This window comes from Poeciliopsis prolifica, unplaced genomic scaffold (genome assembly GCF_027474105.1).
Source record: "Poeciliopsis prolifica strain line A6 unplaced genomic scaffold, Auburn_PproV2 SCAFFOLD006, whole genome shotgun sequence".
NCBI classification, from domain to species: domain Eukaryota; kingdom Metazoa; phylum Chordata; class Actinopteri; order Cyprinodontiformes; family Poeciliidae; genus Poeciliopsis; species Poeciliopsis prolifica.
This window is the reverse complement of record NW_026562381.1, coordinates 15,377,894-15,402,636: the sequence shown is the minus strand read 5'-3', so window position 1 is coordinate 15,402,636 and position 24,743 is coordinate 15,377,894. Positions and strand designations below refer to the sequence as shown.

The 24,743-nt window shown below is 36.5% G+C and overlaps 1 protein-coding gene across 3 annotated transcripts; it reads right to left on the bottom strand.

The window, feature by feature from the left end:
* Positions 1 to 6,064: 6,064 nt before the first annotated feature.
* On the bottom strand, positions 6,065 to 17,562 carry LOC129360500 (T-cell leukemia homeobox protein 1-like). Of its 3 annotated transcripts, none has more exons than XM_055030782.1 (4): positions 16,443 to 17,562; positions 10,921 to 11,133; positions 10,489 to 10,726; positions 6,065 to 7,129 (listed from the first exon to the last, which is right to left on the bottom strand). In XM_055030782.1, exons 1-4 carry the CDS (start codon positions 16,900 to 16,902, stop codon positions 6,913 to 6,915), a joined length of 1,128 nt encoding a protein of 375 aa, XP_054886757.1. In that variant the 5' UTR covers positions 16,903 to 17,562; the 3' UTR covers positions 6,065 to 6,912. The 3 variants fall into 3 exon arrangements, with proteins under 3 accessions (XP_054886757.1, XP_054886758.1, XP_054886759.1); XM_055030784.1 differs by lacking the exon at positions 10,921 to 11,133 and having other exon boundaries at positions 6,068 to 6,463; positions 6,949 to 7,129; XM_055030783.1 differs by lacking the exon at positions 10,921 to 11,133.
* Between the last annotated feature and the right edge of the window lie 7,181 nt (positions 17,563 to 24,743).

Below are 24,743 nucleotides of genomic sequence, written 5' to 3'. Positions count from 1 at the left end.
CTTTTTATCACTTTATTAATGCACAGACGTGTAATAAATCTACTCTCTTCCCTTTATATTCCTGGTTCAAAAACCTAAAGAGAATGTGTAGTACCACAGAGCAAACAGCTCAAACTTTGTGATTGTAAAATATTATTTTTAAGTTCCTCTTTGATAACTAATGCACTCGTAGCTGAACTCTATTGAGCAATCAAAGCAGCAGCTGCTGATGAATAAAGGAGTCCACATCCTGTTTGCACAGAGGCTTGAAAAAACATTATCGTACTGTCAGGACATGTTCAGAGATTAAACAGAAGGAGCATGATGTTGACAAAAATATTGATTATATTTGCGCTGCATTTTCAAACTACTCATCTAAATTAGTGTTGTTTCTTATATTTACATATTTAACAAACCATAACAGTAAAAGTCAATATTGTACTTTGCAGTATTAATAATATGATGATTTGCTTTGTTCCTGTTGAAATGTGGATGGTAGGGTTTAATCCAGTACTGAAGTCTGTATTTGTATTTCTGTTTGTGTATGCAAATGTGTGCATATAGAACTGAAATGTGTAACAGTGTTTTGTGCTAGCAGGTTATCTTATCGTTGAGCTGTCAGCTTATTGAAAGAGCTCATCATTCTTCACCTAAAACAGCTGGCGGTTAGTCAGAGACTGCAGTTTCCTGCTGCTGCTGCTGCTAACCGTTGATGACTCTAAAATGTAAATTTAGAAATATCTTGTCTGTGCAGTTAAACAACAAAATTATGTAAATTTCTTTTAGTCTTTTTTATATTATTTAAAATTAGTTTATTAAACACATTTAAACAAGTTGTTTTTTTGCTTATATATATGTTGGATAATATTGCATTTACCAATAATTTAGATGACAAATACATTTTCTATAGGCTATTTCTTTCTCATTTCTTCATTTTTGATTTATTTATTTATTGATTCATTATCCATCTTTTTTGTGTTTTCAGTACATTTTTTGCCCGTCTTGTTACATCTGTTTATGTGAACAGCACAGTATAAAAAAAAAACTTTAGCTAATATTAACCATTTTTAAAGACTTTTTAATGCTGAATACTAGAAAATTATATTTGTTTGACACAACTTTTTGGAATTAAACTTTATAACTTTATGACATACTTGTGCTGAAATTTAAAGCTGTATGCACTTACCTTATAAAGCAATAAATTACAAAAACTTTTCATAATATTTCACAATATATTCTCCTGATTACCGTGTCATTATTTTTACTCCTTGATGAAGAACTTATGTTAAAAAATTTGCATTGTGCATCTCCCACTATACTATAATGTATTTCTGAAACACATTTTGCTTTATTATTGTTGATAGGATAGAGATAGGAGAAGATTCTGAAATGATGCTATGTTTATATGTTGATGTTAGTTACTGTATCAGTTTAACTGTGAGCATACCTATACAAATATATATAGATATATGTAGAGAATAAGAAGTCAGTTTATCTGTTTGGACCAGTGACAACTGCAAGCATTTTCTACTCCCAAATTATAAACAACACATTTAACTGTTCAAAAACCAAATCAAACAAAAGACACTTCTCCAGAAATTTCATTAGAAAAAGAATCTATTTGTTTTGCTTTCCACTTTTCACCAGAGCTTAAAAGTGTTTCATTTTGTTCATGTTTGTTCTGTCATTAAATTTGCCTTTGAAGAATCCATTATGCTGTTACTGATCAAATATGAGAATACAGGATTCTTTCATGCATACATAAGTACTACAACATACACAGTGCACATGTTCGTCTTCAACATAATTCCTTTAAAATATCCGTTGTTTTGTTTTTAATTTTTCAAGTGACTCCAGTTAACAGATTGTGGCAGGATTTCATCGTCAAGGATCATGAAGGCTTTTGTCAACAAAGCTTTGCATGTCAGCACATTAGAAGTGAACTAATACACCTTGGCACTTTCTCATAGTGTTTGCTTTTTTCTGAAATCAAGCAGCTGTGAAAGCATAAAACTGGTTATATTCACAATGGAGTGATATTATTACAACTGGTAGTTAGAAAGTTAAAGTCACCTAATTATTCCTTATGGTATCAATCAGTTTTCATAAAATGGTAAATGGATTTTAATGCTAATGCAAAACAATTTCATCTCATAGGAACAAAACTGAATAGTTCTGCAAATCAATTTAGTTTTAAATTAAAACTCAGATTTTAAGCATTTCAGTGATACAGCAGAAGAAATTGCAACAGCTGCCTTAAATGTTTACTCTATTGCTCAAGAAAGGAAACAATGGATGAGTATAGACAGAGCGTGACACATAGCTCTGTGCAGTGAATAGCTTTTAGGTGCCTCTGTTCAAAACAAAGTGCTTGATAGGAAGCCTGATAGAGTGTGAGCCTTGTGTGCTTGCTCTTCTCGTGTGGTGACATTTTATTGGATAAAGACACAGTGTTTGGTGGCAGAAGAAAGACAGTGAGAAAGCAACAACAACAAAAAAAAAGAAAAACATAACAAAATATTTAAAAGCACCTGTAGGAAAACACAAAGCACAGGTATAAAAACAGCAAGAGCAGGAATTTTTCTGAAATGGGCCAAGTCACGTCTTCAAGGTCTCTGGGGGTGAGAGATGAAAGCAGGATGGAGAGGAGGAAATGGGGGTTGAGGAGGCGTCACCTGGAGATCTGCCTGCTACTGACAGGATCCTAACCAGGCAAGACATCCTGAAACCTGACTTACTCCGGCACTGTGTCAGGTTGTTGGGGGTGGGTGCACATGCAGACAGCTGTTTCAAACCACATCATCAAACTGCTCAAAGCAAATATGAGGCTTAAACAAAACACACACTCCTTGTGAAATGTGGTATTTGTCATCAGCAGGTACAGCCAAGGCTAACAAGAGGCCGGTGTTGTGCTCACAGTCCAATGAAAATGAGCGATTTCGTGCCATGAAGAAAAGATAAAGTACAGCAGGGAGTGTTTTTGGGACATTTGTGGCAGTGATGGCTCATTTACAAACACGGAACATGAATGATGTGTTCACTATTCTTCTAAACAGGCTGTTATATGTTATGACTGAAATGATAAACACTTCCACGATAAACCGGATGCATTGATAGCGAGATGTTTATGACTGTCTGTGGGGGGTGGCGAGGATTCTTAAAGACAACAATCAGACCAAACAAAAGGGTGGAGGAGCAACGCTCCAAAACAGGAATGATTCTTTTCCCAAAACAAACGCCGCTCAGTTTAAAACATTATTGTCATGCCAGCAGTATATACACACACACAGTTACAGTAAAAAAAAAGTGCACCCTCTTGTAATTTTCCATGTTTATGAGGAATATTAATGATTTGAACTCACCCAGGTTCTAGAATGATCAAAATCAAACTCTTAGAGTTTAAAAACACACAAGAGATTCACACTGTCACTACTGTCGAAGCAAAAACTGTGGAGGTACCAAGTGATGCAAGATGGTTGCAAATCCATGTTTAGCAGCAAGCGCCCGATGGTATCTTCATGACTTTATCATTCGCACATATCGCTGGGGGAAGAATTATTATTATATTTTTTTTTTTTATACAATATTGCTCTATTGTTAGTGAGAACCAGCTTTAGCCAAACATGAGCTGTTGGAGAGAAGGCCGATTCAGAGAAATTCAGAAACTACAATCACAAAGATTCACCCTGCCGTGCTTGGCAGACATTATGAGATAATTCTACTGATGTTCTGTGTTTATTACACTAAACATCACTATTTGCTCTTATTATTCAAGGAAAACATAACTCTAGAAATCTCACGTTATATACAGAAGGAACTGAAAGTACCGGATGATCTGATCTGTGTTACAAAGAGCATGAAAATGACCTTATTACTCAAAGGGAAAGAAATTGTGTTAACACACATCTGTTTGCTACAGAGCAACTTACCAACTCACCTCCTCCATATTTAGAGGTACTTAGTTTCCAAACACAGCTTTTCCATTCTAGCATTATATTTAGTTGATAATTCATGTCAGCATGGAATCAGGTTCACTTGAGGTTGGACAAGTAATGCTGGAACTATTCAAATGAAGTCTTCTGAAAGTGATTCCTTCTGTCCCACTTTCAGAAAATAAAACAAATTACCACATTTGACAAACATAACCAGAATGAATAATAAAATAAGATAAAAAAACTTTTTAATGTTTTCATTAACTGAAGAGAAAAAAAGTCTTTGACATCACTCTTCAACTGGTTAAATTCAGTGCAGGTTTGTCAACCTGAACAGCCTGTCAGAAGACTCCTGATTTAACTCTTTCACTTTCTTTACTTTTACTATTTTATTATTTTTTTTTTACTTGTGTCACTTTTTACTTTTTATAGCCATCATAAGTCAGACTTGCTGGAGTGCTTTTGATAATTGTCCACGAGCATAAGCAATGTGTTCTTGATCTGACAGCTGGGCATTTCCCTTCAGGAAGCAGATTTCTCGCCCGGAACGTTAGCTGGGGAGAGACACCAGCACCTCGCGACGCCACAAGGGACAACGGTGTAAGAAAATGGATGGATGGAGCAGAATTCATGCGTTCATCAGTTGCAGCAGCTGTGTAGGTGCTGAAGCAGCAATGTTGCCCCAGACCACCACTCTGCCACCACTATGTTTGACTTCTGGGCTAATGTTTTTCAAATGATACATTTGTTTCATAATGTAACAAGAAGCACAATTTCCAGAATGCTTTACATTCACCTTGTCAGTACACAGAATATTTTCCCCAGAATCTCTTGTGCCAGGATCTTGTTTTCTTCATGATCAGCTGTGGTTTTGACCAGGGAACTCGCCTATGGATATAATTTTTACACAGGTCTTTGCAGATATTGACCTCTGACCTTAAGTGAGACAATTGATGCTCTCAGAGTTTTAGATGTTAGGGTTTTTTTTTCCAGTTTTTTTACCTTCTGTGTGTGTTGCTGAGGCATTCTGGGAGTTAGTTAGGCAGCAAAGGCACTGAGATTTACTAGTGTTTCGTATTTTCTCCATTTCTGGGTAAAGTTCCTTCACTTGGGTTTCCTGGGGGCCCCATATATATATATATATATATATATATATATATATATATATATATATATATATATATATATATATATATATATATATATATATATATATATATATATATATATATATATATATATATATATATATATATATATATATATATATATATATATATATATATATATATATATATATATATATATATATATATATATATATATATATTTGTCAGATTCAAAATGGTTGTTGTTCATAGTTAATCTATAATTTAACAAATTAGAGCCAGGTTGGTTTGAATAGCTGTTTTGCTAAATGAAGAAAATCTGATTATCACTGTTTGTTTTTGCATAATATTGTGTGTAAATGAACCAAAACATCTCTAAAATCAACAATCCTTTTCCCCAACACTGAGTTATTGATTATTTGTGCAAGGTAGGTTTACGTTGCACAAAATAATATATTTTTAGACAACAAATAGCCTTATTAATGCAAGTATTCGTCTTAATTTACAGCCAAAATGAGACAAGGCAAACAGGAAGACGAGAAAGTGTGACACAAATGTAATGTAATTTAGTTTTCTTCTTGATCCGCTGAACAAATGTTCCTTTTAAATTGCAACAGTAAATTGCAGAAAACGAACAAACAAATCCAGGTTTCTTCATTTTAAACCTATGCAGTACGCAGAACTCATACTTTTCTCTGTCCCCACGATTTAGCTTGTGCTGGTATTGATTTCAAACTTTAATTTATCCATGGAGGGTTTTTCATACTGTCGTTTGGCACCGCCCTGCTCCACATGCACACATGGGAGCTGTAGTCATCAGTTTTTATGGATTAAAAAATAGCTACCGTGCTCTTTTACAGATACAGGTCTGTTGGCATCTTACCTTTGGGTGGTTTGAGACTTTAATGCGTAATCACAAGTAAATCTCACGAGGCTGACTGCTTCCTAAAATCATAAAGCATTATTGCGTCTTTTTCATAATGGAGATAAAAAAAACACAAAGTCAGTTGGTAAAAGAACCAACAAACAACAGAAAGAGGCAAGAAAAGCAGAGAAGTTGGTCATCGTTTCAAAAAGTCACAATATCTTTTAATATAAAACACTTTTTAACATAATGAGGAATCCATCATCAGGACCAATCCACTACCACTTGAGCTCTGCAGCTGGGGAGGAGATCCACCTCGACCGCAGCTGACTTCAGTGGGTCCTCCGAGTGCACACAGAAAAGGATTGAAACATGCATTTTACTACATTGTACAAAGTCATAAGCGAAAAACTGGAGGCTGTATATTTTCCGTCACTGGCAATAAGCCTCCTGCTGCCTTGCAGGGTGGATCCGGAGGCAAATGAGGGGCAGTCTCAGTAGTTGGGCATGTACAGAGGTGTCCATTTGTTTCCTGGCACTTAGTGGGGAAAGTGCCTTCTTCTCTTTTAGACCGACAGCTGAAGGAAAAGCGGAAACTTGGTGTAAGGCAGGGTATGACTCAACAGACTATAGATTTCTTAGATAACACTTGTGGACTTGCTTAATTTTGACAAACAGCATCTAAGTGCGGCTCCTGTGCTCTGAGGTCCGCACATGTTTTTCTGTAGATCCTGACAGTAACATATATCTGTCTCTTTCTACGTTTGCTCCCCCACCATGTTGCTGGTAATGATCAGTGAGTGAGGAAGCACAATGTCCACTCAGTCTTTCCCTGCAAAGCAAGCACCATTTTCCTTTGTCTATGATCTCCCACATTAGTGAGAAGATTTTAGGAGAAAATGAGGAATTTCCTCACGTTTGTCCTTTTTATTTCTGACGGCACTTGGATATAGGCATGTTATTCCAAACTTTGTCCCTTTCCCCTCCCTCCCTTTTCTCTTCCAGACACACATTCACACCCACACGGTCACACCACAGAAGCCACAGAGGTGACGGAGGTCACCTTATTGTCTTCTGCCCAAGGCTGCAAGTTCTGCAGGGCGTAGAGGGAGGAGTTATGCAGGCAGAGGGGATCTGGCTGCAGCGGCTGGCTCAATGTCTTCTGGAAAGCTTCCTGCTGAAGCTGCAGCATCAGTCGGTTGGCTTGCTGCCTCTCAGCCTCCCTTTCCTCTGCAGTTTGTCTCCTGTTGGAAGGAGCAGAGAGACGGTGAGCGGAGAATCCTTTCAAACTAAAATTATGCTCTGTTCTATTAGGTATGTACAGAAAAAAAAAAGCTCTTTACATAATTGCATTTTGAGCAGGGTATCGAAGCCAGTAATTAATTTCGACTGTTTATTTTTTTTTCTAAAACAAAAACATAGGACAAAACAAATATAGACATTTAAATATGCATAAACAATTTTGTGACCTTAAAAAAAACAAATCTGAAACAAATTAATTAAAAATAGAATAAGGGAAAACAGTACATGCTGCACATGAATGAGCCAATTCAGGTTCAGCATATGAATTGGTAAAAATAAAAATCTGACAAAATATAAAATTCACAATAAATTTCATATTTATTGTGAAATGAAGCAAACTTTATTGCTATATCTTATATCTTATATCAAATATCTATTTTTTAGGAATTCCTTTTTTGCTGTTATTTTTGTATTTTTATTTAATAAGTAAAAAATAACGTCTTGACTACACTATTAATTTTTTTTTAAACTAATACAAAAAGTGAATTAAAATATAAAAATAACTGCATTATGAAAATGTAAATTCTGATAAAATAACTAATCAATTATTTTTTTACAGCTAAAATACTATAAAGGGAGAAGATCTTAATTATAGTTCCATGAGAAAAGGAAAAAAAATAATAATTAAAATAAATTTATTTTCACCAATTCCTTAGTTTTTTTTATTTGTTTATATATTTTTTGTAAATAAAAAAGAAAAACAAATTTTTACAGTAAATGCTCATTCTAAGAAGTCATAAACAAAAATGCTAAAATCAGCCACTGCTGGCATTTAATTAAAACAGTACTTCACAACAAATTAAAATTCCCTTCTAAAATTGCAGAAATGGTGGAGCTTTTATTAACATTAATTCCCTAATTTCCTAGAAAGATCATTAATATTTTTTTCTGCTGAATCTAATGTTATGCAGAGAGCAAGGCTATAAAAACAAAGGGAAACACGTTGCATGTGAAAAGCCGCTTATCTGCAAACTGGTTGCTGCACCTGAATATTTATTCAGCTCCTGTATTGCAGGATTAGCTCCTGCAGGCCCAGATGGCTGCTGATTGACATGAGTCACAAGAGCTGGGGAGAAGCGGAGGAAGGGTGTGCCTCAAGGTGAAAACTTACATCTGCTCTTCTGTTCATTTCAAAGCAACACCAGTTATGCACATCCTGTACATCCGTTAAGTGAGGAGCTTATACTGACATGGGGATATTTGAGTTTCTAAATGTACCTCCGTTTCTCCTTAGATGTAGGTGAAATATTGATTTTATTTAGAACCAATATGATTAATGAACTAAATTTAGCATTCAGATCAATCATGTGTTTGAAAAGTAGGTAATTTAGGACTCTGTTCCTGATGTTTGTGCAAATTGTAGCAATAAATCTTCAAAAAGGAGAGTAGTGAACAAAAATAGCTGCTCAACAGTGAAATCTGAATGGTAGGTAGGAGTCAGGAGCACACCTCTGAACACCCCCTCTTTCACGCACACCAACCTCCATCCATTAGCCACACATTATTGTTAACAGCATTATCATAATCCGATTCCCCGGCTGTTGATTCGATCATCGTCTTGTTACCAGCGTGGTCGTCACGCAAAGACATCCCTCACGCTCATCCGATCAGATGCAAGACTAACAGGGGGAGTGTGGCATAAATCTCAGCAAAAGTAGGAATCAGAAAAATGAGTTAAGCCAATTCCCCCGTTGCGCTTGTGACATGGCGCTCAGTCAGGATACGCTTTGCTGGTGTTTTATTGTGAGCAGACTCATTTTATTACAGCCTGTGGTGCAGACTGAGACTGGATGATGTAATTGGAGGATTTTCATGCAAAAGCAGCTTTTTTTTCTACAGCAAATTACAACAAATTACAGAACCTGACAAAAGTATTTATGCCATTCTAGCCTTTTTTACAATAATTTATGTAAAAGCAACAAACTTAAAAATATTTTGTGTTGGAATTTCTTATGACAGTCCACCATAAAATAATGCATAACTATGAGGTGGAAAAACCTTTTTTTAAATTTTGCATTCAGGCCATTTCTCTTTGTTAACACCAAATAAAATTCAATTATCTGCAGATATTGCTTCATCATCAGGAATTTTGCTTGTGTGTGATATGATCTTACACACTATACACACTATTCATTCTATGAAACTTGGTGATGACAGCATCATGATGTGGGGAAGCTTTCCAAAGTTAATGGGAAAAATGATTGAAGACAGCAGGAAACTCCAAACATAAAGCCAGAGCTGAAAGGAAATTGCTGAGACATTTCTCTAATTGTTTGACACAAAACTGAGAGTTTGTGCCAATACTTACAAATTTACATTCATAGCAACTCTTCTTTTTTAAAAAAAGAAAATTAAAATGAGAAGAAAAACTTGTTTCTAAACATGTAAAGCTGCAAAGCCACAAAACACTTGCAAATTGTAATTTTCTCTCTACAATATGAATAAATGTACACACTTTTTATATTTTAATTCACAACACAAATTCATCCCTTATTCATCATTTTCTTTTCATGTCAAAATTAAACATTATGTTGTGTTTCTCTCCCACACAGAATCCCAAAAATGTGCAATCAAGTTTGTGGTTGTCATTTAAGAAAAGAGGTGGTATTAAATTTGTAAATCACTGTATCAGTAAATTTACTCCAACCTGCAAAAATTTTTTACCTGTTTTCTAACTGCAATGATTATAAAAAAAAAAAAAGTCATTTAAAAAGCATTAGGGTAATTTAAACATAAAAACCCTTAAGGTAATGACTTAAGGTAATTTAGCTCTCTGTAATTTGCTTTTGAAATATACGTCCTGCTCCTTTAACAATGGGCAGGGCATTATAATTTGATTTTCTACTCGTTTACCTCCAAATGACTATAAACAACAGTTAGAATGAAGTGAAAGAGCATGTGTGTGTGTGTATGTGTGTGTATGGATTTGGCAGATGGCTCCTCCTGTGAGTGTTTCAGTATTGCTTTGGACAGCAGGTTTCTAAAAGGCCTTTCAGGAGCCTCACCAGTAATTGTGCTTGGTCAAGCGAACTGGCCTCGACAGGCAGCTAAGCTAAGCAGAATAGGTGTTGAGTTTTACAAGCTCTTCAATGCTTCAGCTTCAGGCCATTGTGCTTAAGGTAAGATGTAGGTGAGCAGTTTAAGAAAGAAGTGATATCCAGAGCTGTCAGTTTATGTCAGAAGTAAAAGCTGACATCCTTGTCAGATAAAATGACTTAAATCTCTTTGTTTTGCTTTAAGGGATCCGATTTGAAGTGAAGAAAACAGAAATGAACACCCCTTCCCCTTTCTGCCGTCTTACCGCCATTTTGTCCGCCTGTTCTGAAACCAGGTCTTGACTTGTGCATCTGTCATCTTGAGGGCCTTCGCCAGAGTTGCACGCTCAGCCGACGCCAGGTACTTCTGCCGATGGAAGCGTTTCTCCAGCTCACAGATCTGCACCCGGCTGAAGGACGTGCGAGGCTTTTTTCTCTTGGGTGGCGTCCGGTTCTGGTAAGGGTGGCCGATGCGTCTGGTCACCGAGAAGGGTGAGAGGGCGGCTGGAAAATTGAGTGGGAAGAAATAACTTGTTTTTCTTTTTCAAAATATTTTATCGTTTTTTTGAAGACTCATCAGGACACAATCTAGAAAATGCAAATCATAGATGAATACGCAGCACTGATTTTAAACACAGTGCTTTAAAAGAGATCTGATTTGATCAAATATAATTAGTTAATTGTTAGGGGAGACTCACCTGGGCAAGCCCCCTTTGGAAAAGGATAGTCTGCCAGAAGACCATTGCTGTCTCGCAGGTGAGCGAGTTCTGGGTAATAGCATTTTGCTAATGTCTCCACAGTGCTCCAGACAGGGACTCTGCCGATGTCTCCCTTGGGGAGAGGACAGAGGGACCCGGCAGCCTCCGGCCCCCCTGTTGCCTCCCCAGCTCGGCTCTCCTCTGCCTCCTCCCCTAAAGGAAAGGGAGACACAGTCAGGTCCCACATCTGGAGTACAGCAGCAGCAGTCGGGCTGGCACCGACAATAGCAGCTAATCATATGAAGAGGGCCTGAATGATGAACAGACTCTATTTTAATGACATTTACTGCTGTTCTCTTAAAATTGGTCATTTTTACCACAAAATGAGATATGTCTCATTCAGAGAAAATGAGAGCAGACTTGCAGGGTTATAAAGATAAATCAAGCACAAACAGGCCATCCAGACAAAGTTTGAATGAGCTGGAACATAGAAACACAGAAGCTAGGAGCAAATTCTGTTTAAACAAGAATATCTATTTAGCTTAAATCGGATTTAAGCTAAATAGATATTTGCACAAACAGCGTTAAATTCTGTCTCTGAAGCTTTAAATTGTGACAGCAGTCAAGTGAAATAGTTTGTAAATAAACACTGTTTTTCTCTGCACAAGTCTTTGGAAATCTATTGTGTGGCTAACGGGATGCCATTCTGTCAAAAATGACAGAAAAAAACAAAAAACAAAAACACTTTCTCAGTTACAGCCAAAACCACAAATTGCTTTTATGCATTTCTGGTAAATGACAGGTGGATTCCACTTTGAGGTTAGCAAGGTGAAAACCTAAGAATGCATTGTTGTGGACTGCAGCTATTCTGCATAGCACTAATTAAAGGGATGTTTTATTCTTTTTGATTTTAAGAATTCTTGACTATTACTGTTACAACTTGATAGTATATATCTGATTGGTTTGTAAAAGCACAAAAAAGTGGATTACTCTCAATCAAGAGAAGCATAAAAACCACTACATGTTAAATCTGATTTGTTCAGGGCTGAGCTAAAGCTAACATGCACACAGTTAGTGTTTTCCGAAACTCACATGCAGGGTATTGATGACAACTTATCCTCTGCATCATAAAATATCTATGAATCCTGTCTATTTTGTCAGCCGTGGGTAAACAGGTGATCAATAAATGTAATGAGATCGTCGGCCATAGATCCACTCTGCAGCCCACATTCTCCTTCTGAAGCTGAATGGAAATCAAATGCTAAAAAAAGAGAAAAGAAAAAAAAAACAAGAAAAAATACAGTGTGTGTTTGTGTCGTTCTTTCCCAGCAAGCTGTTTGTCTGCTGTCTTACAGGCTGTTTATTTGTTTTTGTTTTGTCAGAGAAGCTCACCAGGAGCCAAAATGAATATGAAAACATCTGCATAGGTGTCCCCCCCAGGGCTGCTGCTGCTATCAGAGTTTCAGCAAGCTGAAAATTCATTTGCCCGCACACACGATGACAATTTGGATGGGAAATGGAACATGTAGCTATTATCCATGCTGCAGTCATTTCCAAGGAGCTGTGAGAGTCCCCTGGTGGTGCTGAACACGATTGGCAAATTGAGGCGCACACGAGCAAATGATTTGTAAAGAACAGATGAGCTACTAGATTCTGCTGTAACAGTGGGTCACATAAAGTTTACATCGGCGCTGTGTGAATTAGCAGCACACATTTAGAGTCTGACACACAAAGCAGGCCTAATCTTGACCTCTCCGTTTCCTCCTCTTATTGTTATTTTTAATCTTCTGTGATATTTTTATTGGATCATAACACAACTTAACATTATGTGTTCACTTTGATAATCGCTCAATAACAATAAAACGGCAATTGCACCTAACTGATGCACCTTTTGGGACATGGATAACCCTCTCTGGTATTTAATCAAGACTTTATACAAACAAAAGCTCAGTTCTATTTCTATAACTTCACTATAAGTGGACTGCAACACCTTTATAGCCATTATCCTTGATTTTTAGAGAAATTGTTGCTTAAATCAGCTTGGAGCCTTCCAGGTCACAGAGGGAGAACAAGGAGGAGGCCTGTTGTTGCTCCCAGCCGCAGGTCTGGCCAAATAATCCTACATTAGGAGGCTATTTCAAGCCATCTGTGGCCTAAATAATGGCCCAGGCACATACGAGCACGTTCAACCAAATGAGCTGCAGGCTCTTTTGGAGATGCCAACTGCAGCAAGGCATTGCCTTACAGACTCTGAAATGCAGCTGAACTTGTATCACATGTGTGCTGCTGTAATGCATGAGCCAGCTGTAAAAGCTTTCATGACCTGAGGTAGTAGAAACTGTGCAATACACGGAAATGGCAGAAAAATGATAAGCTTTATAGTTTATATCTAAAATTGCCAAAGCACAATTCAATTGCTTGTAGAATATGAACATATTCTGTGACTTTTTCTTGAGAATATTAAATATTTAAATTTTTATCTTTACAGTGGTAACAAATGATCATAAATAACATTGCATGATATTATTCAAGGAGCTACTTTATATAATAATATTTATTAACAAAATAACAGTGTTAGTAATTTTATATCATAATTATCAATTTAATGCTGTTGACATAAAAAGATGTAATTTTGTGTGGTGTCGATCATTTATGGAGTCACATGAAACTCTTCCAACATGAAGGGGGAAGAAAATAAAAGCAGAAATTCTACAAAATAATTGGACTTTTACTCCTTCTTTATTAAAATGATGAAGCGAAAAAGAAGAATGAAACGGGTAGAAATACAAAATCTTTTTCCTCGGTAACACAATTTAGCATACGCATTATCGAAAAAATAAAATGCCACCGTGGAGAATATGTTTCCCATAATAAAACCACTTATACTTAATAACACTTCTCAGTGACAGCGCCTCCCTTCCCCACTGCGGATATTACCTCCGCAGCAATCTAATAAATATATCCGCGAAGGATTCTAAGGGGGGATATTGAAATATAACGTGAACATACATTGCTATTTATTACACAACACGGGACAAAAAGGAGAGGACTCTGTTTTCCGTCACCCTGAAATAAAAGCAAGCAGCGCGGGGAGGAGTTCCGCTGCTCTCACACACATTTACTGCAGAGACAAAACACTAATTATGCTTTATTGCTGCTAGGTGAATTATGGAGCAGTTCATCTGTATCATGACACTGAAATGCTTCAACAATCCACATTATTGATGCATGATAATCATGATCATCTTTATTCTTATTATTGGCGGAAGTGTAAATGCTGAAATTGGTCATTTATCACCTGGATTACTGAGATTTTGCTCGGATTTATTCATTTAAATAAGTGCTGCTCAGATTTGACTGTGAATTGATACTGTGATATTTCATCCAACACATTGTTTACATTTACTATTTCTTTATTGCATATTTAGTTGGTTGTTTTGACGAGTTTTAACGTCAAACACTATATATATATATATATATATATATATATATATATATATATATATATATATATATATATATATATATATATATATATATATATTATATATATATATATATATATATATATATATATATATATATATATATATATATATATATACTTCCCCCACCAAATTAGAAACTCAAATAGTAAAACTTTCAACTTATAATCTATTTTAACAAGATATTATCACACATCAACTAGAATTGATTACGAGATGAATTGATCATATTTATGCAAAATGAACCTAAAATATGACATGAATCAGCTCTGAGTGATGAGATTATGATTCTCAGTCCGTTTGCAGATTGAGGCTCATAACGTCCCTATGCATCTTCATTTTTCTTTTCTTTTTTTTTCCCACCTGTCTGGTTTTGCATTGGCCGCCGTGATGAATGGTGGTGAATTTCTGCCCCATATTACGTGAAAAACGAGAGATGTACACCGGGTTTTGTTTACATCCGCACTAATCGAGCTCCAATGAGCGCCAGAGTTACACAGCCCGAAAGCCTTTTGGCAAAACGTTGAGCTGATTTGAGCTGCACTGGAGGACATTTTTCCTCCTCTGGTTTCATCCTGGAGAGGCGAGGAGGAGAAAAAGAAACGCGGAGAAACATTCAAACTTGCGAGAAGGAGAAGTGATCTTCATGTTTTTATAGAAAATGAAACGAAATCTGGATTGTTTCTGCGTCCTGATCAGGGAAAGAATCACGCAGGCGCTCCTGCTGCGGATCTTTGGCTGATCAATACAGAGGAACGAAAATCAGCAGCAAAATAATTACACAAAGCCGAGAGAAGTTAAACGAAGGGCCCTCTGTGACTATGAGTAAAATTGATAAGTCTATTTACACTGTATCTTTTTGCAGATGACATATCGTCCACTAGTATTGAATAATTAATTACGCAGAAGGCGCTGAAATATGAATATTTAATGCGTGGCGAGGAAGACGCGCACGAGCATTTCCGGGAAGCTTACCATTTTTATTCTTAAATCTAAGCACTTAATGAAAACGGAAAAATCTGCATCAATGCATTAAAACGTTTATTTTGGGAATAGCCCGTTTTATAGGATAATCAGCAGAAATAAAATCTATAAAATGTACATCTGCTCGTTTTTATAACTCAATTTATTGAAAACTCACAAAAGCAAAAGTCTTTGGAAATTCCACTCAAAAGGCAAATAAGGATTCAGTTCATTTTCTATTTTATTTTTAACCATCTGTGAATGTTGGTCACATATAAAAATATATCAAACCATATGCAATAGATATTGAGACTAAAATAAATTGACAAATATCACTAAAAATAGTCCATTTTCGTTTTTAAAATAAGAAAGTGGGTTTTATTTTAATTTGTTAAATATTACGATTACTTTTATTATTTACGTTTCTATTAAACAAATAAATTAGGAATAGAAATTACAAAGCTCATACAGTTAACTGTAACATTTGATATATTATTCTGTCAAAAAAATATATTTTAAGCAGTAGCAAAATAAGCAGAATAAACTGGAGTTTACCAGTTTACTAAAATGTTATTGTATGAACTCATAAAAACTCATTTAAATTTTATTGTATGTTAATAATATAATAATAATAATAATAATAATAATAATAATAATAATAATAATAATAATAATAATATAATAATAATGTAATATATGTGACGTATCTTTTTCTCCATTGTCTCAAAGAAGAAAAAAATCATTCATTCTCATAAAAGCGCGAAGAGTCGTTATCCGTCATCCGCTGTAAATGGAGAGTGATTGTCCAATACTGATTCATCAGCACGTCTGTGTCAATTTCAGTTGTCGTTCATCAAGCTGCCCTTCCAGCATAATAAAAGTGACTCTGTGATCTCCCGTGATTCCTTACAGATTACAACCTAAAAATTAAAACTTCGCTTTGCCTGCACATCCATCCCTCGTTTTCTATTTGTATCAATTCGTGACTAAATTGTCTGAATTTAATTTCACAGTAAATTAATCCACCTGGAAAGAAAAAAATGAAAGAAAACATGAGATTTTTTTTCTTTTTACCTGTTAGTCTGTCCTTGGCAAACCTTCTACTGCTCTCCATCCATGGGAAGGTGAAGTTGCCAGGGTTGCCCATCCCCATGCCAGGCACAGCGGGAATCCCGGGGGGCGGATGCGGCGCGGCAGCCGCCGACGGTGGAGGCGGAGGCGGCATCGGTCTGTGGGCCGGCACCCGGATCACCCCGCCAGAGTTCCCGGAGTTCACATTTACGTTCATGTTCATGTTCATGCTGACGTTCATGTTCATGTTGACGTTGTAGGAGCAGGCCGGGTTGTAGACGCTGTTGTAGCCGTTGCTGTAGACGTTGGGGGCCAGCGCGTAATCCGGGTCGCCGGTCCGGTTGGGCAGCATGCAGCCGCTGGACTGGTCCGAGCTGTTGAGGATTTGGTCGATTCCGAAGCTGATGGGCTCATGCTGCTGCTGGTGCGTCTGATTCACCTCCTCGATCCCAGTGTGCTCCATAGTTTATTTCAGTGATGGTCTCACTATTTTAGATTTGTAGTATTTTCGAGTCTGGGGGAAATAAGCACTTGCTCTTACAAGACTGTTCTGCTGAATTTAAGCATCAACTCCCAGGAAACCAATAACGCGTCCGGTGCGATCCAAAATCATGCCATTATTTCTGTCCAGCATTGGGATCGGGTGTTTCCTAAATTAAATGCCAATCCGTCTGGCGTAGCCTATCCATCTTTAACAGAGCTCTCTTTCCAAGTGAATTAGCAACGAGGAGCTGATCAACGAGGAAAACCCGTCGACGGTGCGTGTGGTTTATCCAAAGAAGTTTACTCACTGACCAAAATCCGTGATTCTGGGTTGAAGCAGCTCTCTGGAGAGACTTGATGCGCTTTGTTCGCCCACTATCGCAGAGGCAATCCATACGCAGGAAACATGGCAAAATAACCGAGCTCCTCGGATCAAAAACAAAGCAAGAAAAACCGGGACAAACCCGAAGCGGAAAAAAAAGAAAAACAACAATATAATAATAAAGCGCTGACCTCGTAGGTTCGGATATTAATTGGAGGTGAGCGCTGAAAGAGGGCTCTGTTGTGCTGAATGGCGAAGTGCACTTGCAAGCGTTTCAGCAGGTGAGCCTGCCCTCTGCGTAACAGCGTAAAAAGCAGCCATTCGGTCCTCCAGCCAGCCAGCCCTCCCTCTCCTCCTCCTCCCTCCATCAGGACAGTTGTTTTGCTCGGATGTCTTAAAGAGGCCGCAGCATTTGTTGTGCACAGCTTTTCTGGTGATCTAGGATTTGTGCGTTTTAATCCATCTTTAGTTTAAATTGAAGCCAAATGTGCAACAATCAATCGATCTCTCTTAAGTGGATCAAGCATAGATTTCTTCACAATAAATGACTCACACAATGTTTTTGCTATAAATGTATCTTCCAAAAGGATGCTTATTTACTTATTGAACTTTGGATTAAGGTTCAGGAACTTTCTATTTGAGTCAAACCTGCTATCTGTATCACAGCTTGCAGCGCATTTCCTCTCTTTTATACACCATGGTAAAGTCATCAGGAAAAAAAAAAAAAAAAAAAAAAGATTCGGCCAAACCAATTCTGATTCCAGCCCAAAAAAAAGCAGAAGTGGGTATGGACGACAAAATTTCTGACTGATCCATCTCTAATGAAAACTGTTCTGAAATAAAATGTTTTGAGACATTTGATTGTCTTTCTTGTAACTGTAACCTATGTAGTGATAAAATATTATTAATAAGCAAATAAAAATAAACATAATCCTTCAAATAAAATAAATAATCATATTATAAGGGCTAAAAGTGTTAATTTAATAGTTTAATGTGACTGATTATTACAATTTGAGGATTTTGACTTTCAGCTCTTTTATTGTCACTGTTACTGTAACCTGCCTAATAAATCCACATCCAATTATCTTGACTAGAGCACTGTAAGCCCCGCCCTTTAATTTTGAGGAAAGGCTTCACTTGTCAAAAAATTATTTGCTCTTCTGCAGCATGGTCAAAACTATAAGATTTGTTAATAAAAACTACATGAAAAACATTTGTTAAATTGTATGCTTTCAGCTGTTGTTTAAATGTCAATATATGTGTTGAATTGTGGCACTGCTGGAGTTCCATAATGGCTTTTTCAAAAAACTAATACAACAAATTCACTTGTTTTCATTAATATCAGATAGCATTACATGTTTATCCAATTGGGATAATTGATCTGCAAGGTTTCCTTCACATGTTTTTGGGCCAAAGACTAAAGGGTGCAGAGGGGACCCATCTTGGACTCTTGGGAAGGCGTCTGTTGTTGAATTTGTTTCGGAACTTCCTAGCAGAGGACATTGAGTTCATGATGGTATTACTGGTCCTCAATGCTCATGCAATTAAAAGGAAAACACATGAACCATCGAAGCTGGTCAAAAAACGCCAACAAGAAATATCAAATGGCCAACAAGACTAAAATGGCATCATATCATACAGATCCGAAGTGTTGGATGTTTACATCAATGCATTTTGCAGAACGCGATGCACAGCGAGCAGATTTATGCGCGTGAGGCGGGTTGAAGCAATAATTTGTTGCACTTTGAAGGAGAATGAAGCCATAAATTAGATGATGTCGGGAAGTACACAGCGCATACAGGCCTGGTTAAAAGGCACTGATGGGTCCATTTCACCACAAAGTAATGAAATGTAAACCCGGTGAGAGAGAGAGGGATAGAGATAGATAGATAGATAGATAGATAGATAGATAGATAGATAGATAGATAGATAGATAGATAGATAGATAGATAGATAGATAGATAGATAGATAGATAGATAGATAGATAGATAGATAGATAGATATAGATAGATAGATAGATAGATAGATAGATAGATAGATAGATAGATAGATAGATAGATAGATAGATAGATAGATAGATAGATAGATAGATAGATAGATAGATAGATAGATAGATAGATAGATAGATAGATAGATAGATAGATAGATAGATAGAAAAATTCTGTTGTGAAATGTGGCGCATCTGATTTGCACAAATTATTTAACCTTTCTCCGCCCGAAGCGACGAGGTTGATCGCTTGGGTCTCAATTCAATAAAGATGAAAAATGGTTCATAATAAAAGCGCGACACGGGGAAAAACGGATTTAATATATCACCGTTTTATTACGCACTTATTTCACTTTCCGTGCGAATAAAGATATCTCTCAACTGCACAAGGTGGCTAGAGGGAAGCATAAAAATCAATTGCGTGAATGCGGGGCCATATCAATAACGCGGTGCGCGGACGATGAACGGGCGCGAAGGAAAACACCGCTGCAGTTCGGCCTGTTTATGTTTGCGCGTCACTGGGAAATGAATTGAACAGGGAGGAGAGGATGCAACGAGCCTCAGATCAGTTTACCGACGAGGTAATTGGGCGTTTATGCAAAACCAGGAGGATCTATGGGCAGGAGGAGGGAAAATAATGTCGGATAGACTGTAAGACATCTCTCTCTTTTTGTAACGCAGCTGCAGAAATGTGACGTTTGGCTGAGTATTGTGCAGCTCCCAAATGTTGGAGCTGGGCTTGCCATGACAGCCCTATCAACTGAATCAGTCAAAAACTCCAAAATAAGGCGCCTCCACATCTTACGAATTGCACTTAATGCAGTTTTATAATAATATTTCGTACTTTTCTAATTAAGCTTCATCACAAAGACCAGCCGGCCCAAAGAACAAGCGAACCAACATCAGGTCCCAGGGAGCAAAGAAAAACACAAACAATAAAGATATGAATTTTTGAATTCATTAACATTGAATATTCTTTGACAAAACAACAACAACAACAAAAAAACAAATAGAGATATATTCTTGAAGATGTGCATTAATTAGGGACGTTTGAAAAATAATCACATTTTATTATGGTCATAGCTCATGTTTGTTAGATAAGTAAAATGTCTTAGCAAATGGTTACATTTCAGCACAATTTATAATCAACTATCACTTCAAGATAATCAGATGTCATACAAATACAGTCAATATGAACTGCATTCATTGTGCCCTTGTTTAATTTTTGCCTATCATCATATGTTCCAAGTTCAGTATTGCTATAATTATGAATAATTTATCTAAAATAATTTCTTTAAACATTTCATTTATCTCTCCATTGCAATCATAAAGTATCCCAAAATTTTATTAGACTGATATATTTTTTTGTATCTTCAGCAAATTAAGTGAATTTTGAATTTACAAATCATATACCATGTATGTATTGCAAAAAAAAAAAAAAATGTTTTAGAACCTATTTGGAAGTTGGGGTAAACCACAGGTTACATTCTTTCTCTGAACATATTGATGTTTGTTATTAAGATAGCAAACATCAATATGAATGTGGTTTTGCTGTAATATCTGAGCAGTGAGTTTAACATTGTTTATAGCTACATTACTCCCAGAGCTGCGATGTTCTTTATTACAAGTGTTGTTGGTAATGGCTACACCTTTAAATTTAAAATATCATTGTCATATCCATATTTTGCATTATTAATGACTTGAAGAGGAAAGGTCAAGCTTTGATAAATTGTAGGTTTTTTCATATTTTGATGATAATTTTAGTACTTAAAAACATAACATTGCAGATTGAAAACAATTCAAAGAAGATTGTGGAAATTTCCATTTCCACTTCAGCAACTAAATCAGATTAAACAGCAAAAGTAGGGCCCCCATTACATTCTTGTTCAGGCCCCATCAAAGCTTGGACAGGCTCTGTTGATAAGCCCATGTTTATGGAAAAATATACTGTTGAAGAATAAAAAAAGTTCTTATATAAGCAATTTTATGAGTCAGTTCTTCATTTGGTGTTTGCCTATTTGCATGCTGAGCGCAGCTGTAAAACCTGTAACCATCAGGAGCAATATCACAGATCTCTTTATTGAGACTGACAAGCTGATCCGTCCTCATCAGGACACCAAGTGTCTCTTTTCATTATTCTCACCAGTTCAGGCTGTTGGCCGTGATTAGCTCCCGCGTCTGCTGTTGGAGGGAAGCACCAGGGGATGACAGAGATTTGTTTTAAAGTTATCTCATTTCTAATGTGCAGTCTGGGACTCTTTCTGGATGTGTGTGAATGTGTTTGTATTGATTGGGGTATTTTGGGATTGTGATGAAAGGATTTTATTCAATCATTTTAAAAGCACCAGAACACACATATTTTTAAGGACACATCTTAGAAAATAATTCATATTATGGTCTGTTTATAGCTGTTTCCACATGCACCGATGACCAGGGCTGGCCTGAGGTATAAGTGAAGTTTGCGGTGGCTTAGGGCTCTTGAATTCTCACATGAAATATTTACCAGTTGCAGAAAAACATTCATATGTTATCAGGGTCATAATTTATAGCTGATTTGATCAAATATTCCATGCACTCTGTCAGAGCCTGTAAACAGATCAAGTTTTTTTTTCTGAGAATTCAACAACATCTTGACCTTTTGTTCCAGATACAGGTTGTCTATTAGCAAATCATGATGTAACATACTCTATTTTTCCTCATCATTTTTTTCCTTTACAAATTAGGCTTCAGATTCTGGAAATGGTTTAAGTGATATTAAACTATGTTAATTTCATTTCACTTTGACGTTAACGTAGTCGTTGAGCCAAACAACCGCCACACTGTGTCAATGTCTGAAAATAAAATCCAATAAAATAAAATTTAATAGAATTCATTTCTTTTCAGTGCATGGCTGAAATGAATGGTTACTTTTTAAGATATTTTTAAACAAATAACCTGCATGAAACTTTAAGTTACAGCTTTAAACATTAAATAATAACTAAAAAAATATAAAGCAACACAGCCTTTTTTTTTTCATTAGCATTTTATCCCACAGGGAAACGTGACTGATGAGTCAGGAAATGCATTCTGTTAATCGTAATTTTTTAGTGACTTAATATAATAGCAGCAAAACAAGTTATTTTCAATACAGAATTCAAAGAATATCAACAAAAAAAAATAGGATGACGTTGGATCTTTACTTCCATCCTGGTCATCTTTGGCCTGTGACCTACATCTCACTGCTAAGGAACCACTGGACCTCAACAACATCACACTGATTAGGGAGAACTCTCCAAATCTAACGTCCAAACTCAACCCACAGATTGTTTAGTGGAGTTTTAACATCATGATTAAAACCGCACTAAATAATCCATAACCATGAAGGGGCTTTGCGTCACTTTGTTTAAAAAAAAAAAAAAAAAAAAAAAACTTCTTACGTTTTAAGGGTTTTGTATTACTTTTGAGCATTCAGTGGCTGATATTTGAAATGCAAATATGATTTCAAACATGCAGGACTGTTGCTGCGATTTTACTAATGCAATAAAACCTAGTAGCCAATTAAGATATCCCTCCCCACCACATTTAGTTCAGGCTCGTGCACTAACGGCCGCGCGTGCGCTCCCGATCTCTCTTAAAATGAAAGCCCTTTGCTGACTTTGCCCAAAGGCGTTGTCTATGGTTGCCGGCTGTGCGTGATGAATCGTTATCTCCAGGCGATGCTGCTCGCCTGGGTAATAAAGTACCAGCAAAGCGGAGACAAAAGGAATTTGTCACAGTTGCGCCCCCTCTTTTTCACCCCCGATATATTAGTGACCTACCGGCAGATTTAGCTTTCATTTGGTTTATTTTGGAGGGCTGGGGGGGAAGGGAGGTGCGCACACCAAATTAAAATGAACGAAGCAAAAGGATAAAGTTATGCAAACCTGGATACGCCGGGCTGAGGCTTTTGGAGGAGGTTCATTTATTTTTATCTTAAAATAACGCCGCCTGCCGGGCCTAAACAAATATATGTGTCTGAAAATAACCACATTATTCATTTCCAGGTGACCTTTTGCTGGGGTATTTTTCTGCATTATGCAAAACTTTGCGCGTGGGTCGCAAAGAAAGCAGCTTTTGGACTGAGTGGATCACCGGAAAGCAACTGGTCAACAGGCTTTTGAGTCATGCGAATGAGTCAAATTAAAGGCAGCATCAAATTAGGACAATAATTTATAGTTTGCATTCAGTATATAGTCAAGTCAATTTGTGCAGCACTATTGAGGGACAAAAACTATTTTACTTGATACATATCCAAATAAACTCTTCTTTAAATACATATACACGTTGTGTTTATGATAATATAAGTCATAATATAAATTAGAAAAATGCATTTGTGAAATCTATTTATTTAAATCTTATTTTAGAAAACATTTTTAATTAAATAAAAAAGTATGTCTGCTTCATGACGCATTAAAATTGTAATAATGTATATATTTTTGAAATAACTTGTTTAATACGATAATGAATACTGTTCTAGTAATTGTTTAATTCGGCAGCAACTATGAAAACAGTTGTTTTGTTTTGTGTTACATTTGCTTTTAAACATTTTTGGTCCCAAAAGACCAAAAATGTGAAGAAAAGATGCTTAGAAAATCTGTTTTTCTAAGATCTTTCTCTCGCTAAGGTTACATCATCAAACTGGAAAACTTGACTTAAAATTGTACAAATTTGAGTTGTTTACAGATAATTTATTCAACAGAAAAATTAAAGCAGGCCTGTAGATAAGAATCTGGGAATTTAAGAAGAGAAAGATTTGAAGATAGCTGCAGGAAAACTGCAGCTATCTTCAGTTTTCTGGAGTAGGGACGTCCTGATAATGGATGTCCACTTGCTAAGTTGTCTGATAACACACTCATTTAAATTGACAGCTGAAATGATCCCAGACTTGGAAGGGAGGGGAGTGGAGTGGTTGCCTCTGCAGTCCAGGATGTCAGAGATTACTGTGATGGGGGCTGTCATCTTCCCCTCTCCCCAGTGCTGTTGGACTCTGCTGCTGAACTTCAGGGCTGACACAACCTGAAAAAAGCAGAGTCTGTAAAGCCCAAGAGCCTGCTTTGTGACAAAAAATATTCTGATTAAAATCAGGACTTCTTTGTTAGCTAACATCCTTTCTGGATGAGTCACACGGTTCTTAATCTTCTCCTCCTTCGAGACATTTTTTCTAAAAGTTGGATTTCTGCTTTGTAACTGTTTTTTCTTGTGTTTTTTCTTGTAGTAAAGAGTACAAATAAATATTGTTGTTTGTGGACCTTCAATTTTGATGTGATTTCAAATAACCTTTTTAGACAAGTAAAATATTTTTTTTCTGTAACATTTCACATTTAAATTTATATTTGCAAAGATGTATTTGGATTGAAAAGTAAACTTTTTGAGGTAAAATAAAATTTTCCTTGCATCAGTTTCAAGATGCTTTATAATCTCACTTTCTTGGTTCAGGATTGTGGAGGAAAAAAGTGAAATAGTCACGAAAAACAGAATGATCTGGCAGCCTGG